The sequence below is a fragment of the Giraffa tippelskirchi genome, chromosome 10, assembly GCF_054371585.1.
Source record: "Giraffa tippelskirchi isolate mGirTip1 chromosome 10, T2T-mGirTip1v1.2.pri, whole genome shotgun sequence".
NCBI lineage: Eukaryota > Metazoa > Chordata > Mammalia > Artiodactyla > Giraffidae > Giraffa > Giraffa tippelskirchi.
In genome coordinates this window covers 94,432,940-94,450,407 of record NC_137284.1, presented here as the reverse complement: position 1 = coordinate 94,450,407, position 17,468 = coordinate 94,432,940, and the positions used below count along the sequence as shown (strand labels likewise).

General features: G+C 33.7%; 1 protein-coding gene across 9 annotated transcripts in view; it reads left to right on the top strand.

Moving 5' to 3' along the window:
* Positions 1-17,468, top strand: part of COG5 (component of oligomeric golgi complex 5) — a 283,074-nt gene that overhangs the window by 126,999 nt on the left and 138,607 nt on the right. For 7 of the 9 annotated variants that reach the window (XM_081535940.1, XM_081535938.1, XM_081535936.1 and 4 more), the window contains exon 7: positions 5,976-6,106. The exons of the other annotated variants lie outside the window; for them this stretch is intronic. In XM_081535940.1, the coding sequence (XP_081392066.1) occupies positions 5,976-6,106 (131 nt within the window). The remainder of the gene's footprint in view (positions 1-5,975; positions 6,107-17,468) is intronic. 9 annotated transcript variants of the gene reach the window in all.

The following is a 17,468-nucleotide window of genomic DNA, read 5'->3' as shown; positions in this document are numbered from 1 at the left end:
GTGTATGTATGTATTAAACATTTTTCTTGAAAATAATTTTTCTTGTACACCTGTTTTGTCATCAGATTCGTGATGTAAACTTAAATATGATTAAAATATGTCAAATATAAACAAATCAATGAAAATCAATATGGGTATGTAGATGTCATTGTTGAAGTTTAGTTGGAGTTTTTGACTTTCTCCTCTAACTTTATGTCTTTTCTAAGATTTCTTTAGTGAAAGTTTTTTTTCTTATTGAAGAGGGAGGGACTTTTAAAACAACCCTATCTTAGACTTAGCCATTTGTAACAAGTAAAAAACTAGTATTCTGTGATGAAGATGATGTTGTTTTTATTATGATGATGGTGATGATGATACCTTCAGTAATTGGACAGTAGATCTCATTATTGATTGGACAAGTTAATTTTATCAATATTGTAACTCTGCAGCATCCATATTGTTCAGTGTTTTGTAGTGGTTGTTTGTTTTGTCTTAATTTAAATTTGTTATTGAGCTCAGTATTCTCTAAGAACTGTGTTTTGATAAAACATATGATATGGTGGCAAGGAAGATTGATGTTGCAGAACAAGTTAAAATGAAGTTGTTGTAATAAGCCCTAATCTTACAATACTATTTGTTTTAATTTAAAGATAAACTTTTTGTTGAATGGAGTCTACAATGACAGCTTTCCTCTCCAGATTATTATTCATCAGTCTGCCAGATAACTCTTTATAAATCATAGCCTTACATGTTGCTATTTGGTTTTGTAAAAGGCAGGCTTTAATCTGAAGTTTCTAAAAAATCAGGGCTCTGTAAAAAAATCTAATGCAGAGCTTTTTAGATAATATAATTGAATGACTGTGTTCTGGAAATGGTGTTAGGAAGTAATATATAAATGAATAAATTAACATGTTGCCAACAGGCTGGGAACATATTTATAGCAAATATGATAGGCAAACAGCGAATATTATTATATAATTAATACACAGCGATGTAATATAAAAAGATAGGGAGTAAAAATTACATAAAGATTCCCCAAAGAAAATACAGATAGTAAAAGTTACTCAGCCTCATCATTTAGAAATTCATGTCAGACCATCAATAAGAACCTTCTAGCAGCATATGAAATACTCAATACAGTGGTAATATCCTGTGCCATCCATGATGAAGTAACTCCCATAGATTATTGGGAGAATGTTTGAAGTAGTACAGTCATTTGGAAAAGTAGTTTGATAATTCGTATCATCAGGCTTAAAATTGTTACTTTGATCCGTTAATTCTTTTTCATTTCCCAAGGAAATAATTATAGATATTTAAAGTTTTATATGTATTTATTATAAATAGTTATTACATTTAGGCAGATGATTAAGTTAATTTTTGATCATTTGTTTGATGAGATATTGGGCAGTCATGAAGAGCTGATATTTATAAGTACTATCATATTATGGGTGAATGTTTATAACATTGTTAATAAAGAAGACATTGTAAATATAATTACAGATAAAAACAGGAACACAATAACTTGTGGGTGGTTTAAAAAGTAGGGTAAGAATTTAAAGGAATATAGTAGACCTTTTATTTTAAGCACAAACAAGATTTTAAGTATTTTAAGAACATCTGAAGGTTGCTTGAAATTTCTCTCAGGCACTTATCTGCATTGTGCTCTTTGCAAAGTTGGTCTGTAGGAGGGAGTCACTTTCATCAGTGTACCAGCTGCCCAGTTCCTGTATGTCAATTTTTGCTTTTTCTGCTCTTTTTTACATAAATACCCGGGGGGGGAGGATATATGCTATTTTAATGCTGCTTGAGAATTTGAGGATTCATAAATTTCTCAGACATATTCATGTATATTCCAATAATCCACTTGGCAGTTGTGGCCTGTGTGTTCTTGGGTTATATAATTTCTCCCTTTTGAAATAGTTTCCTTGTTTTCAAAAATTCTTTCAAGAGCATGATATTTTTGAAGGAAAAGAAAACCCTTTATTCAGTTATCAGTTAAGTATTCTAGCATCAAACTCTTCTTCATGAGACAGTATATTCTGTTTTTCCTGCAGTGTCTCATATGCCATTAATCCCTTCTATAATTTGAACTTATCTCTAGAAGTTCAATTTGTGCCTTACTTTATTACCCATGTTTTTACTAACATGTTTAGTCTTTTCTGTTTTGAACACATGAAATACAGTTATAACTCTTGTAAGTTCTTGTTTATTGTACTGTAATCTGTGCCACTGGTTCCTGTATTTTAATATTCAATAGAAAAATGTAAAAATGCAAAAAAACTTAACATGTATAAAATACAAATACTACCTAACAAGTTTGTTTTAGAATATTATAAGCATGTTGTATCGCCTATCTCTGTAACTTTTCTAAATGTCGTTGTTTGTATGTGTATATAGTATATTGTTTAATGATACATGTTTTACTATAAATTACCTCTGGCTGTGTGTATTCTTCTAAAATGTTTTCTTCTTCCTTAATATTATGTTATTGAGAGACACATTGACATGTATACTTGTCATTGGTTTTACTCTTCTGTAGTAGTATTTTGAAGGAATGCTTTTGTTTGTTCTCCAGTTGATTTCAGTTATACACATTATTTCAGTGTAACAGTGCTGTTATGAACATTCTTGTGCATGTCTTCCAATGTACAAACCTAAGAATTTCTCTCAGTTATATGGAATGAGCTTAGGAATGGTATATTTTAGTAATGGAGTATTCATATGGAATCTTACTAGATTATCCAGGTTGATTTCCAAAGTGATTTTATCTCATTTACAATGTTTCTTTTTATATGTATATATACACAACACGTGTATATATATGCATGTGCACATATATTTATATGTATATATATTTATTGTTTCAGTTAACAGTATAAAATATTTTTTGGCTAAATTATTCACTTTTTTCTTTTTAAATATTACTTATTTTAGAAACAATCATTAATTTAGAGGATACAAATTTTTTATTAACTAGCCATCTTTTTTAAACTTCTATTTTTCTTGACTTACCATGTACTCTTCCCATGTTTTATTTTTTATGAAAGTTATGCATGTATAACGTACTCAAATAGTTCTACAAAATTTATTGTTAAAAATAGCAATCTCTTGTCTTGTTTCTGCCCCATTTACTTTTCCCTGAAGGCCACCATTTTTGCTGACTTTTTGGTATTTACCGCCATAGTTCTAAATCACCTGCCTGTATTTCCATTTCTTAATTTTTATCTTCTTTGGCTTCTCACTTTGAGACATGAAAATTTAGCCTTCTTTGTTTCTTCCAGCTTCGAGCACCATCCAAACTTCACATGTGTACTCTTCCCTCATCTCTTTTATCCCAAATAAATAATGTAGTGCTAACATTATTAGGAAAAGTAAACGCATAGCTGAGTTATTTAGCAAACTATAATTTCTCTTCTTTTTACTTTCTTTTAAACAGAGGAGGATGCTAGTAAAAGAAGAAGCAGTAAGAATTTTGAAATCTTAGAGGGAATTTGTATTGCAGAGGAGGATTTGTGGAAGGAGATAATACTAGTCACTAAGGAAGCCATAGATTCCATAAATGGGAGTGGAACAAGATGAGTAAGAATTAGTAACCATCAAAAAGTACCTCATTGTGTTTTGATTTCCATTTCTCTAATAATTAGTGATGTTGAAGCATCTTTTCATGTGCTTGTTGGCCATCTGTATGTCTTCTTTAGAGAAACATCAATTTACGTATTCTGCCAAATTTTTGATTGGTTTGTATGTTTTTACAGTACTGAGTTGTTTGAGCTGTTCATGTAGTCTGGATATTAATACCTTGTTGGTTATTGTTTCCAAATATTTTCCCCTGGTCTGTAGGTTGTCTTTTCATTTGTTGATGGTCCCTTTTCTGGATAAAGCTTGTAAGTTTGATTAGATCCCCTTTGTTTGTTTTTGCTTTTATTTATTTTGCCTTGGGAGACTGATCTAGGAAACTATTGCTATGATTTATGTCAAAGAACATCTTGCTTGTGTCCTCTCCTAGAAGTTTTATGGTGTCATGTCTTACATTTAGGTCTTTAAGCCATTTTTAGTTTATTTTCAAATATGTTAGAGAATATTCTGATTTCATTCTTTTACATGTAACTGTCTAGTTTCCCCAGCATCACTTATTGAAGAGACTATCTTTTCTCCATTGTACATTTTTCTTTCTTGTTGTAGGGTAATTGACCATAAGTGCATGGTTTTATTTCTGGGCTGCCTATCCTGTTCTACTGATCTATGTGTCTGTTTTATACCAGTACTATACTGGACTTCCCAGGTAGCTCAATGTTTAAGAGTTCTCCTGCCAATGCAGGTGACACAGAGACAAGGGTTTGTTCCCTAGGTTGGGAAGATCCCCTGGAGAAGGAAATAGCAGTCCCCTCCAGTATTATTGCCTGGAAAATTCCATGGATAGAGGAGCCTGGTGGGCTACAGTCCATGGGGTTGCAAGTGTCGAACATGAATGAGCAGGCATGCATACATAAACTGTTTCAGTTACTATGACCTTGTAGTATAGTCTGAAGTCAGAGAGTATGACTCCTCCAGCTCCATTCTTGTTTCTTAAGATTGTTTGGTATTCAGGGTCTTCTGTGTTTCCATATAAATTAAAAATTTTTTTGTTCTAGTTGTGTGAAAAATGCCATTGGTGATTTCATAGAAATTGCATTGAACCTGTAGATTGCCTTGGGTAGAATAGTTTCTTTAACAGTATTGATTTTTTCCAATTCAAGGATACAGTATATCTTTCCATCTGTTTGTATTGTCTTCAATTTATTTTACCAGCATCTTACAGTTTTTGGAGTTTAGATCATCTGTGTCCTTAGGTAGATTTATTCCTAGGTATTTTATTCTTTTTGGTGCCATGGTAAATGGGATTGTTTCCTTATTTCCTCTTTTGATAGTTCATCATTGGTTAATACAGATTTTTGTATGTTAATTTTGTATCCTGAAACTTTACCAAAATCATTGATAACCTCTTGTAGTTTTCTGGTAGCATCTTTAGGGTTTTCTATGTATAGTATCATGTCATTGGCAGACAGTGACATTTTTACTTCTTCCTTTCCAATCTGGATTCCTTTTGTTTTTCTTCTCTGATTGCTATGGATAGGACCTCCAAACTATATGAAATAAAAGTCTTATTCATTTTTTTGATACCTATGTCAGGTCATTCAGTTGAATCTCTTTTTCTTTAGTCTATTAAATTAGATTTTCTCATTTTAAGTAAACATGGAGTTGAGTAGTATCATTTCTGCTAAAATTACTAGTCTTATCATTTTCTTACTAAAGAGAGGATAAATATGTTAGATCACTTTCGTTTTCTCACATATATTCTTGGTACATAAAACGATTCAACAGGTATTACTATTAAGTGGCTAGAAAGGTAGTTCTGGCTTTCTATTCCACACTTATTAAGGTTTAATTGTTAAGTGTGAGTAGTGGTCTCATATTTCAAAATTTGGCATTTTAGCACACTTTATGTGTTTTAAAACTTTTACATGTTACCTTTTTTTTTAATTTATTAAACTTAGAATGAAAGTGAAAAGTGTTAGTTGTCCAGTTGTGTCCAACTCTTTGTGACCCCATGGACTGTAGCCCACCTCTGTACATGGAATTCTGCAGGCAAGAAAATTGGAGTGGGTAGCCATTCCCTGTCATGCAACTTGAGAAATTTCAAAGTTCATCAGGATATTTATTTATAGTAATTTGGCACAGTTTTTTGGTAACCTGTTGACATTACTTTGAATTTGTAATAATAATAATTCAATTCTTGCTTTATCAATTCTATAATGTTTGAAACATTTTCCTCCAGAGTAAAGTTCTCATTAGGTAGAGAATGTTTGGGTAATTCTATTTCTTAAAATACAGATTTTGAAAGGGAATAGTGTTCAACAGCAAGTTTTTAACATTTTGCAGAAGTTAGACATGATGTTTTGATACCTTTATATTTATTCAGTATTGAAATATTTAAATGTGTGTATTTTTTTACATAGATTATCTTTCTCAAGGAATAGACCTTTCTGGAATAGAAGTGATAGAAAATGATCTACTTTTTGTTGCAAGAGCTCGACTTGAAGTGGAAAATCAAGCTAAGCGCCTACTGGAGCAGGGTGTGGAGACTCAGGTAATAAAAATAATATTACTTTTTTAATGTGAAAAATGTCATAATATAGATGAACGTTTGATTTTGTGTTTAAAATAATGTATGTCCTTATTACTGAGGAACTACATCTATGATTTTAATTTGAGAGTAGGCATAATGGAAGAACAAGAAAAATTTTAGAAGTATGTTTATTTAATTCTACTTAAAATAGATTTTAAGATTTCTAATGTGCATTATATGTAATATGTAATGCATTTTAGATATCATATGTATATGTAGATAGATGGTTAACAGATGTTGAGTAGGCTTCCTTTGTCCAAGTCACTGGTACTCATTGAAGCTTTTCAACGACCCAGTTAGGATGGTATTATTGCTATTTCCATTTACAAATGGGGAAACTGAAAGCTTGATAATTGGTCAAAGGTCATACATCTAAACGGTTTAGTTTGCCACTCTTAATAATCACAGTGCCAGAAATTTTTTTAGAAATTTCTCGAGATTTCTCCTAAGATACCATTTTCCTGATGCTTAATTTTCTGAATTAGAAGAGCCTAATGGTATTGATGTAGTAGAATCAGCAAATTAAATATAAATCTCAGTTCTATATTTGCATTGCACCCAGATAGTTGCTCCATTTGTACTGGACCCAAATTTTTAATTCATATTCTTTAAACCAAAAGCTTCATTTGGAAAAAAAAAAATTCATTTTGTGCATTTGTATTGGACAGAAATAATTTTATAAATATTCAGTTCTTCAGTCTCTAAGTCAGGAAATATTTGATTTCTGATTCTCAGCTGTTGTTGTCAGTTATGTTTAAATGAACTTTTAAAGTTGATTATCATATATATATAATGAAAAGTGAACAAATCATAGACACACATGTAGAATGAAATACTTCAAAGTGAGCACACTTGTGAAATCAAAACACAGGTCAAGATACAGGACATTACCAGCACTCCTGGTGTCTCTTCACTCTCACTCACAGTCACTACTCTCGCCTTTCCCACAGTTAACTTTGATTCTAACTTCTAACCCCAGAGTTTAGTTTTATCTGCCGCCAATTATGTGTTAACTCTTGGTCTCACTATGAAGATAAAATGCTCATACTGTTGAAAAATACTTGTCTACATCAAGTAACAGGGATACCTCATTCTTAAAGAAATATTCAAGGAATTCCAAGTCAGTTTTGAATTAACATGAATATTTCTATAGAAAATTGGTGCTGGCCCAGCTCATTTAGTTACAAGAAGGGAAGTAATTAATATTTCAGAAAGGGCAGTGTCACAGAAGTTTTGTATTCCTCTAATGTTCATATTATTACTACATCAGAGATTAAACCTTTATTTATATATACTGTTTAATATTTTTTACCTGTGAAGTTTTTATTGCTGTGTATATATGTATATGTATGCATGTCTTTGATTTATGCAATTCTTATTATTTTACTGTATTTTAGAGTCATGGAAATGAAAACCAAAATGGTAGAAAGGAAATAGTATCACAGTTTGTAGAACTCAAATACTGTTTTAATAGAGATGGGGGAAATGATTATCATTTAAAGACTAATTTGTTTTATTATATTCTCATATATTTAAAGCAGGAAGATATTTTCTAGGATAGTAGTTCCTGAGCAACTCTATTTTATGTATGTTGTTACTTTATGTCCATTTTAATAATTGTCAAATATGACTTTGCTTCAGTTTTTAAATCACATTGAAATTAAACCGATCAACTTTTAAGAAATTAATATTCCTTAAATATTGGTAGTATTGTATATGCAGATTTATGAAGTTAATCAAAAGATCACTTAAGTGGGTAAGTGTTGTTTAACCAATTGCCTACATCTAATCAATGAAATTATGAGGATAAAGAAGAAAAAAATTTTAAATGTTGTGCATCTACATGGGTAGATGTGGAATGATCTGCATGGAACTAGAGAACTATAATTTTGTTGTATTTTTCAGTGTGATTTGAAGGAAAATAGATTCTGCTTAGTGGATGGGATATCGTCTCTTTGTTAAGGCTATGCTGTGCTTAGTCGCTCAGTCATGTCCGACTCTTTGCAACTCCGTGGACTGTAGCCCTCCAGGCTACTTTGTCCATGGGGATTCTCCAGGCAAGAATACTGGAGTGGGTTGCCATGCCCTCTTCCAGGGGATCTTCCCGACCGAGGGATCGAACCCAGGTCTCCCGCATAGCAAGCAGGTTCTTTACCATCTGAGCCACCAATTATGTTATAGTTCGCTGACATTAACCATTAATATTTTTAATTCATTTTTCTTGTTAAATTTCATAGATATAAAGTAACCTTCTGAGTATAATTGGGCTTTCTCCATAATTTTCCTAAAGGGAGAAAGTGTACTGTCTTGCCAGTATTAGCATTCTGGTTCATTTCACAATTTCACAACATTCCTCATGTGTAAATTGATACTTGTATTTATAGCATTATTTATGTCTAAATTTAGTCATGTGTGTCTATCTCCCTCAGATCTGGGTCCTCTGAATTATCTTCACAAAGTCAGGTTTCTGGCTTAGCAGTATGAGATTATACCCTTATCAATAATGGTGTCCCTGAGATAATGTTCTCAGGAACCAGGATGTCTTAGCAGAAAGTGCTTGTGTTTTGGAGCCTCTTTCCTTTTCCTCTTATAAAGCAGCACTTCATAGGTGTCCTACAGCTGTCCCAGCAGGCAGTTTAGGAATTCAGGGTGAAACTAACCTTTATTGAATGCTCCTTCTCTGCCAGGCTTTGTGTTAGTCACTTTACATTTGTTGTCTCAACCACAGTAACAAATAAGTGAGGAAGATATAATTATCCACTTTTTAAGTTAAGGAAACAATGTCCTGGAAAGGTTAGGAAATTAGCTGCAGATGAGTCAGCTGTCAAGTAGTAGAGTCATGGTCTGGGGTCACTGCTTTTCCTCTTTCTTCAATAGGACCAAGCAGTTTATTCTAATTATGTTAAATAATTACATTTTAAATTGTCTGACAATTTGTGAAGCAATTTATATTAAAACAGGAATTTTTATAGTGTTAAAGTTTCTTTGGGAAGCCTCCATGGAATGACTAATCTAAACCAACTCCTCAGAATTTTTGATTTTCTCTGGCCAGCTCTCTTTTTTCCATTCTCTGAAATGACTATTTTAGACTCTCCACTTTCCATCAACCTTCCCCTCTCACCCCACACACCAACTAAGGCAGATGCTCTTAATTTCTACTTCACAGAGGTACCTCTCTATATCCCATTTTTTGGATCCCATTTTCTTGGGAAACCTATCTCCTTTATATTTCTGTCTCTCATGTCTTCATTCTCTTTTACTCTATTTCTTCTCGTCAGCATTTAATTATACTCCTTTTATGCCACTCTCCCCTGTATTCTCTGTTTTTCAGTCTCACAAGCTTTCTTTAGTTTTCCACATGTGCATTTTCCTTCCTCCTCTAGGGATTTTGAGTTCTTTTTATGCCTGGAACACTCTTTCTACTTCCCATTAAAACAGATGCTGCAGGTTATATATATTGGATTCTCAAAATATATTTTCCCATTTACAAGAAACCATTGAAATAGTGAAATAGTTAAACCCTTTATTGTTAATATTTATTATAAACATAGACTAAAATAACTACAGCATTTTAATATTGATGTAATACTGCATACCTGAACTGTTACTTAGTTTATAGGCTCATAACCTGAATCAAGGTGTTCAGTAAACATGTGTCATTACTTGCATTTAATAATCAACTTCTGACATTAATTTGGTTCCTCAGAAAAGTTAGTTATCTTCTTTTATTGAGTATATAGTTGGTGGCCATCATTTTTAATATCAATTAACTGTAAAACTTAAATTTACTAAAAGAAAATTAGAGTAATTTCTTGTTGTAGCATTCTTTCTCTGAAACCAAAATTTTTAAAATAAATGCAGATAACCTCTTTTTGATCATTACTGTTTTTCCCTAGTTAATTGCTTAATTGTTCTGTATTCATTTGTAGGTTTTAATAGCTTCGTAGTGTTACAAAGACTCTACTGCAGTATTACAAAATGTTTGTCTTGGAAGACATAAACTAAATAATTATTTAGATACTGAGGAACTGTGTTTTCTTCTTACAGTACAAAACTGTAAGTAAACTGGTGACCTCACAAAGTCATGCTATTTCTATATGGAAAAGATTCGTAGTGATACCACTGTCACATTCTTTCTGCAGTGTTTAAGATTGATGACCCAGAGTACTTCTGGTGAAGCATACCATTACCACCACATAAGAAAGAACATTCTTCAATTTGACAGGCAGTTTTTGTTCCAAATGTGGAGCTAGGTAAATGATTATCTGCAGCTCCTCCTTGACTCCTGTTTCTCTTTTTTACTGATCCTGAAAATCTCTCCTTGAAAGAAGCCAGACAAAGAAGAAGAAAACCTTATGGTATTTTCAGGATTGCAACAGACTCCATTACCTCAAGCTGTAACTAGCTTTCAGGATAGGTGACAGAGATTTTGATCTGGATGAGTTCCTGCATCACCATAGATACCAGGCCCCCACAGTGAAATGATGACATTTTAATTAGAAAGATGGCTTTTGCTTGTGAATTACAAGCTTTTCTGGTAAACAAGTACAGGGCTTTCTAGAGGTTCTAGGGTGGAAGGGGATCATGTGCTTACTTGTCTTTTAAGATTATCAGGAAGAGAGTCTCTCAGCTCCATTCCTGGCTGGAATCTCCCCTGTGGTAATTGTTGCTAGTACTAGGAGGTAAACATCCACAATCTGCCTTTTCCCTGAGTCAGAAAGCCTCCTTGGTCAGGTCCACACAAAGTACTGGTGCTTATCAGTTGTCAGCTAAAAGTACCATGACAACATGATCCAGACAAAGTCTCTCTAAGAGGACAATGTGGAATTGAAGTTCACTAAATAAATGTCTACATAGCATACAGTAACTGATAATGATGTTATGAACCCTTTTAAATTACATTGTTAAAAATTCTGAATTGTTTCCAGCACAGCTGTTGCTGCTGCTTAGTCGCTTCAGTTGTGTCCAACTGTGCGACCCCATGGACTGTAGCCTGCCAGGGTCCTCTGTCCATGGAATTCTCTAGGCAAGAGTACTAAAGTGTGCTGTCATGCCCTCCTCCAGGGGATTTTCCCAACCCAGGGATCAAACCCACGTCTCCCACATTGCAGGCAGATTCTTTACTGTCTGAGCCACCAGGGAAGCCCAAGAAGGCTGGAGTGGGTGGCCTATCCCTTCTCCAGATCTTCCCAACTCAGGAATCGAACCGGAGTCTCCTGCATTGAAGGTGGATTCTTTACCAGCTGAGTTACCAGGGAAGCCCCTTCCAGCACAGAGAGGGTACCAATTCAGATGTATTGTGTTGAAGATTTATGGAAGTTAACCATTTTTCTAAGCTACAAAAGGAACTTTTGGCAAAGTTGAACTTGATTACTTCCATAATTAGTTTTGGGAGTTCAGTTTGCAACAGGTTTTTTTTTTTTTTTTTTTTTTTTAATGATTCTTTTCTTCTCTGTGTGCCCAACAAACACCATAGTTGACTCAGTGTCAGTTGAGTCAAGCTGAATACCTGCTTTAAGAGGGCTAACTTTCCTACTGTTAGTTGCTAGTTTTCCTGGCTGGTCACATGAATTCTAGAACAGATCTCATTATTTGAATCTACAGGAGCTCCTTTTGTATATTTGGTCCCAATGTTTTTGCTGTTTACTAAATATAAAGTTCCAGTAATTTTTCAAAAATGTATGAAGCATTTTTCTTGACACATAATAAACAATTTGAGAGAATGGGCAAGATGGGTGAAGGGGGCCAAAAACTTCTAGTTATAAAATAAACAAGTCATGAGGATATAATGTGCAGCATGGCACCTATGGTTAATGCTGTGTTGTATATTTGAAAGTTGCTAAGATCTTAAATGTTCTCACCACAAGAAAAAGCATTTTTGCAACTATGTATGGTAACATGTTAACTAGACTTATTGTGGTAATCATTTTGCAATATACACAAGTATCAAATTATGTTATATACATGAGACTAATATAATGTATGTCAGTTATATATCAAATTTAAAAATATATAAAAGATGATTACAGTAAGAGCTCTTCAAGTTACACAGATCCAACGATTTCATTTATTTTTTTTATTTTACCAGCCACAATGGATAATTTGCCACCCACTCTCATCTGTTTGCTCCTATCACTGTAAGCTCTCCTTAGGTTTTACACTGATCATCTAAATGTTTTCCCTAAAGCTTAATGAGTCTTGTTTAGTGTATATTTGCTATTTTATCCTTAAATTTGAGCGGACAGTAACTTGAACTCTTAACTTTCTAAATCAAGGGTTGGAGATACTACCGTCTTTGTATTGTCAAGTGCTAATTGTTCTTACATTTTTGTATGGTTGGGGGAAAAAAATGAAAGAACAATATACAGTAGCGACCGTATGTGGCCTGTGTGGCCGCCAAAACATGAACTATTTGGTATCTTGCCCTTTAAGGACCTTAAGTGTGTGCTGAGCCCTGCTCTAAATGATTGTATTATCTTCATGATGGATGCTTTATCATGTTCCATCCTTACATCCTTTCTTCCAGCTCTGTTTCCTCTCTTACAATATTTTAATTATCACATGGTATTTCTCTGTTTTTGTTTTATGTCAGATGTAAAGTAGTAGTATTTTTCTTGTTTTTATATTTTTCAGTCATGTTCTTTTCTTATTCTTTGATATAATCTCTTGTCATGAACAACCCATAGTAACATTGGTTGCTTTGTTATTTTACTGCTATTTTTCAGTGTAGATTCACATCTAACTAACTGCTTTCAGCCTTAAGGTCTTTTGGCATTATTGCTTTCCATAGTTTTTCAGTTCACTGAACTGTGAATAATTTTTTTCAATAACTGCCTGAATTTTTATTATATTTCATACAGAATTCTGTTGCTACTCTTTGATTAAAATTTGGTAATCACTCTTTATGTGTAATTGTATATTCTTCAGAAATTCAGAATTTTTGTGCTTGGATAACTCTATAATTTATTTTACTCAGTTTAAACAATTCTATGCTGACTTTTTATAAGAGTAGTAAATACTAAAGTTTTTATTTTGTAGTTTGGAAACTACAAAGAACCAGAACCAGATAACCATTTTGCATCAGTTCAGTTCAGTTCAGTTGCTCAGTCGTGTCTGACTCTTTGCGACCCCATGAACTGCAGCACACCATCACCAGCTCCCGGAGTCCGCCGAAACCCATGTCCATTGAGTCGGTGATGCCATCCAACCACCTCATCCCCTGTCGTCCCCTTCTCCTCCTGCCCTCAGTTTTTCCCAGCATCAGGGTCTTTTCACATGAGTCAGCTCTTCATATCAGGTGGCTAACGTATTGGAGTTTCAGCTTAAACATCAGTCCTTCCAGTGAACACCCAGGACTGATCTCCTTTAGGATGGGCTGGTTGGATCTCCTTGCATCACTGTGGATTAATTTGCATTGTCTATAGTTTTATATAATTGGAGGCATACAGTGTGTTCTTCCTTGTGTCTGGTTCTATCCATTCAATATATTTATTTTGAGATTGATTCCTTTTCTGTATACTGGTAGTTTTGTGTTGTTTTTGTTGCTAATTAACATTGCATTGTATTTAAGTTGCATTTACCTGTTCACTTACTGACAGACATTGGGTTATTTCTCGTTTAGGGCTACTGCAAACAAAGTGGCCATGTACAGTCAGGTGCATGTCTTGGTGTCAGCGTGTTTCCTTTTCCTTGAGTAAACGTCTAAGGCAAAAAATGGTTGGGTTTTTGCAAGGAATGATATGTTTACTTTTTATAGAGACTGATAGGTTTCCAAAGTGGTTCCATCGTTTTACAGCCCCACGTAAGTAGGTTAGAAATTTTGTTCCTCTAGATTGTCACCAAAATTTGACATTGGCAGTCTTTTAAATTTTAGCCATCTTAATGGCGTTGGCAGTCTTTTAAATTTTAGCCATCTTAATGGGGGTATAAGATTTTCACTGTAGTTTTAATTTGTGTTTTCTTAATTACTGATGTGACCAACTTTTCAAATGCCTAACGGTGAAAGGTATTTGCCTAACATTTAAAGACTTTATTGTCTTCTTATTGATTTGTAAGAATTCTTAATGTATTCTGGGTACTGGTCTTTTGTCATACATGTGAACTGTAAATATTTTCTCCCATCCTATGGCTTGCCTTTTTTTCTTTTAGCATTGTTATTGAGGTGTAATTTATATTTCATAACATTTGTGCACTTAAGTATATAGTTTGATCAGTTACTAAATTTTTGCATTTGTGCAACCATTTCGCAGGCCAGGTATTTTTTTTTTGCTTAAGCTACTGTCACCACCAAATAGTTCCCTCATGACTATTTGTAGTCAGTTCTTCCTCCTGCCCTCAAACCCAGGGAATCACTGATTTGCTTTCTGTCTCTCTACATGGTTGCCATTTTCTAAAAGTGTCATACAAATGGAAACATACAGTAGATCATCTTACATATCTAGCTTGTTTCACTTAGTATGTTTATATAGGTTCATTTGTGTTGCATGTATGATGGTGGTGGTTTAGTTGCTAAGTCATGTTTGACTCTTGTGACCCCATGGACTGTAGCCCACCAGACTCCTCTGTCCATGGGATTTCCCAGGCAGGAATACTGGAGTGGGTTGCCCTTTCCTTCTCCAGGGGGATCTTCCCGACCCAAGGATCTGTATTGCAGGTGAATTCTTAACCAACTGAGCCACAGTTCTTTCCCACTGTTGCATGTGTAAGTACTCCTTTTTACTGCTGAATAATTCTTACAGTTTTGGGCTGTTAAGAATAATGCCGCCTTGTTTTTCCTCTTGACATCATGTTTAATTTTTTAATTTTTTTCTTTTGGACTGTGTCTTGTTTCTTCTTCTTTTTTAAAAAATAGTTATTTATTTTGGCTGCACTGGGCTCAGTAGTTGAGATATGGAGACCCTAAGGCTTAGTTCCCAGACCAGAGATTGAGCTCGTGTCCTCTGCATTGCAAGGCAGATTCTTAACACTGGATCACCAGGGAATTCCCCGTTTCTTGTTTCTTTTTAAAAATGTTTTAAAAATTGAAGTATAGTTGATTTATAATATTATATTGGTTTCAGGCATACAACACAGTGGTTCGGTATTTTTATAGATTATACGCGATTTAAATTTATTGTAAAATAATGGCTATTTTCCCCTATTCTGTACAGTATATCCTTGTTGCTATTTCCTGTTTCTTGATCAGGCCTACTAGGCTTTTATTTACTTATTTTTTTTTTTCCAAAAGATGTCATCTTTTATGAAGAGCAAATTTTTTTAGTTTTGATAAAGGCCAGTTTACCTATGTTTTCATTTGCATGTTATATAAGAATTTTTTCCCTACCCTAATGTTGGAAAGCTTTCCTCCTGTGTTTTCTTTTAGAAGTTTATAATTTTATGTTTCAAGTTTAATTTTTATGTGATGTTTAAGGTTCATTTTTTTCTTATAGACATACACAATTGTTTGAGCACCTTTTGTTGAAAAAGATTATTTTTTTCTTCCATTGAATTACTTCATTGTGAATTTGAATGTATTTTGGCACCTTGAGAATATTTAATTCACAGTCTTTCTCCTAATGGTTTTAATATCTACTGATGATTTTTGCCCAAATCTTTTTATTTTTTTCAATAGAGATTGTGAAAGGTAATTTTGTGTTTTTTATTATTAGTTCGTACTTGTTAGCTGTGATTCTTTTGTAAAGAAGAATTTTTCTCACTAATTGAAAGGGTACTTGGTAACCTTGAACTGAAGTTCCTTTTTAAAATGTTGGATAAATATTTAGATTTTGCACTTTTATTACCAACTTACAGAGTAAGGAGTTTATATATTAAGTCACCTCCCTGGTAGCAAATGGGGCATAATTTTATTCTCTTTTGTTTTTCTTTTATTTTTTTTCCAAGTATTGTTATGGATTCACGTGTTTTTAAATATTGTGTTTTCATCAGTTTGGTGCTGGACGAAACTGAGAGTACTGTAGCAAAAAGCTAGGCTAACAGTGTTTTAAACAGATAGGGGTTTGTCTGGATGTGGGTGGTGCTAACATTGTTTCAGCTACTTCACAAGCATGCAGGTCTCTCTTTCCATTCTGCCTTCCTTAGTGTCCCCTTGCTTGTCATATCATGGTCACAAGATAGCTGTCACACTGCAGGCATTAATCCATGTTCACAGTATTGAGATGGAGCAGTGTCAGCTGCCAGCCAAAAGGCATGTTACAGAATCCTTTTTCAAAATTGCCTCAGCAGACGTATTGTTATGTCTCATTGACCAAATAGGTCTCACAGTTACCCCAAGTGTCAGGAGGACTGTGAAAACAAGAACCTGACAAAGAGGAACAAAATTGTCAACACTGGCTTAAGCTACTCATGAAGCATGTGCACATTGACATCCATGGAGAAAGTTAGGTTTTAATAATAAGAAAGAAGGAGGGAAAGAATTTTTAGAGAATACCTAATAATGGCTGCCATAAATATATTCGGTAAAACAAGGAATGACTAGAATTATTATATTGTATTGCTTTATTTAAAAGTAAGCCACATATGCACATTTAAGTTAAAAATTTGTGGTTGAGTAAGATTTGGGTACTTGCAACATTAATGTCTCATGATTGCTTTTGTATATTATTGAACACATTTTTAGTGTCCTTGAAATGTCCTTGAATCTGCTATTATCTAATGTGATGAGAATATTATTCTGAGTACTGGCATCACTTTAAAACTTTTATTTAATGCCAAACTATAATTTGTGTGGACTGTGCACTCCAGATTCATTTGATAAAAAAAATTTGAAAGTTAAAAAGACCTTTTTTTGTATATTGATCTTTTTTACCTTCTCCATTTTTTAAGGCTCTCTCTGTGTTATTCTTTTTTGCAGAACCTTCCTCTTCCAGTGCATGTTCACTTTCATTCTTTTTTCTCCTTTTTCTTTTTACGCTCATTTTCCCAGTCCTTTTTCCCTACTGCTTCTCAAAAAGGGCTTATAAAGTTGATTTTTGGTTGATAAGATCATACTGCACTATTAAGTGTTCTTCTTAGTTTCTTAATTTCATTTGGGTTATGCACTGTTGACTGCTGATTGTTAACAGGTTCTGAAATAATTATATTAGGTTAGCTGAGAAGTACATATCAAGCATTAGTGGACTGCATGTTACTGAATCAGAAAAGCCTCTGGTAAGCTCTGGATCACCACTGACATAGTTAATACAATTCTTACCTTTAAATTGCATTATTTAATGTGATTCTCTCTTCCTTCAATACTTGTAATCTTCCTTGGGGCTCCATTAAGTCTTCAATGTTTTAGACATAGCTTCAAAAAAGTATCCAATGTATGTAAAATGTTAGGGTACAG